Source organism: Rhinatrema bivittatum, chromosome 5 (genome assembly GCF_901001135.1).
Source record: "Rhinatrema bivittatum chromosome 5, aRhiBiv1.1, whole genome shotgun sequence".
NCBI classification, from domain to species: Eukaryota; Metazoa; Chordata; class Amphibia; order Gymnophiona; family Rhinatrematidae; genus Rhinatrema; species Rhinatrema bivittatum.
The window spans coordinates 4,195,116-4,196,788 of NC_042619.1; the positions used below are offsets into that span (position 1 = coordinate 4,195,116).

At 42.3% G+C, this 1,673-nt stretch overlaps 1 protein-coding gene across 1 annotated transcript; it reads left to right on the forward strand.

Moving 5' to 3' along the window:
• The first annotated feature begins 296 nt into the window (after nt 1-296).
• Nucleotides 297-1,259, forward strand: LOC115091565 (olfactory receptor 56A4-like). Its single transcript, XM_029601745.1, has one exon. It carries the CDS (start codon nt 297-299, stop codon nt 1,257-1,259), a length of 963 nt encoding a protein of 320 aa, XP_029457605.1.
• The last annotated feature ends 414 nt before the right edge of the window (nt 1,260-1,673 follow it).

The window sequence follows — 1,673 nt, forward strand, 5'->3', positions numbered from 1 at the left end:
TGGAAGACCCCCTTCTGGAATATGAGGTACAGTCCTGGACACCTAAGTACTGTAAAGATAGAGATGAGACCGAGGGGATTGTAAAGAAAATAATGCCTTTACAGAATAGAAGAAACAGAGCAGGTAATATATGCAGGATTAGTGAGATATTCTGGGGACACTGAGAAGAAAGCTTAACATGACGGATAAATGTCTAATTAGTGAGAAAATCATGTTACTTTAACACTATCGGTCATTCTGTTAAATAAAATATTATGTCTTTCATCTCAAACTTATATTCACAAGGACCCTTTGCCATGTCTTCCTTCAATACCAACAGCACCACGGAGGTGTCTGAGTTCCTCCTCATGGGTTTCCCTGGGATCCAAAGATGGCAGCACTGGCTCTCCATCCCACTGGCTCTTCTCTTCCTCGTGGCCCTTGTGGCCAATCTCACACTACTGATCACTTTCTATGCTGATCTGAACCTCCATGCTCCCATGTACTATCTGCTGGCCATGCTGGCTCTGGTGGATATAGGTCTCTGCAACTCAGTCACTCCCAAACTCCTAGGGATCCTCTGGTTTGATGCAAAAACTATCAGCTCCTCAGCCTGCTTCACGCAGATGTACTTTGTCCATTGCTTCCTTGGGATGGAGTCAGGTATCTTCCTTGTTATGGCTTATGATCGATACATTGCAATCTGCAACCCCTTACGGTACTTCTACATAATTACTAACGGCTTTGTAGTAAAATCTGCTGTCTTTATCCTGGTCAGGAATGCAGTGTTAGGTCTACCGGTTCCTCTGCTTGCTGCCCGGCTGCATTACTGCTCCAGAAATGCCATCAAATACAGCTTCTGTGCCAACTTAGCAGTAGTGTCCCTGGCCTGTGAAGATATTACAATAAACAGTGTTTACCAGCTGGTGGTTGCCTGGGTTTTATTAGGCAGTGACTTCTTGTTAATCACCATGTCATACTGTTTCATCCTCCGGGCTGTGCTGAAGCTGCAAGCTGAAGGGGCAGCCATGAAGGCCTTGAGTACCTGCTCTTCTCACTTCATTCTCATCTTATTTTTTTCTACTATCCTTGTGGTTTTGGCCATAACTCACACAAGTGGGAACAAAATCCCATCGGACATCCCAATTTTGGTGAACGTTTTACATCTCCTTGTCCCTCCATCACTGAACCCCATTGTCTATGGTGTGAGGACCAAAGAGATTAAGCACGGCATACTGAAGGTGTTCACGAAAAGAAGAGCAACAACCAGTGAGAAGTGAAGAAGTGGTGAATAGGAGAAAGATAAGTCAAGTGAAAAACCTCTATTTTACATCATGACTGCAAGGTTTGTCAAACTGTCCATGTGAACTCTTTGACACTATTAGCTCTCCAAAATTTATCCTCAGACCTATGAGGTAGACTAAAGAGCAACTACCAGTGAGAACTGAAGAAGAGATGAGTAGGAAGGAAATAAATCAACTGGAGAGAGCTGATGTCTAGGACTTCCTATTTATAACACCTGAGATGACCCTTCTCAAGTACTGTGAGATCTTCTTGTGCATTTGTGTAAGAGTTTTTATAAGAACTTAGGAGTGGGAAAAGTTGATGTTCCATACCATGAATGCATCCATAGTAAAAGGTACAATTAAAAATAAATATTTATTTATTAGATTGCTTTATGTATTTTTTTACAA

Bases quoted from the DNA above. Each gene is read 5' to 3' on its own strand.
- LOC115091565 (XM_029601745.1), top strand. From the start codon at position 297: ATGTCTTCCTTCAATACCAACAGCACCACGGAGGTGTCTGAGTTCCTC.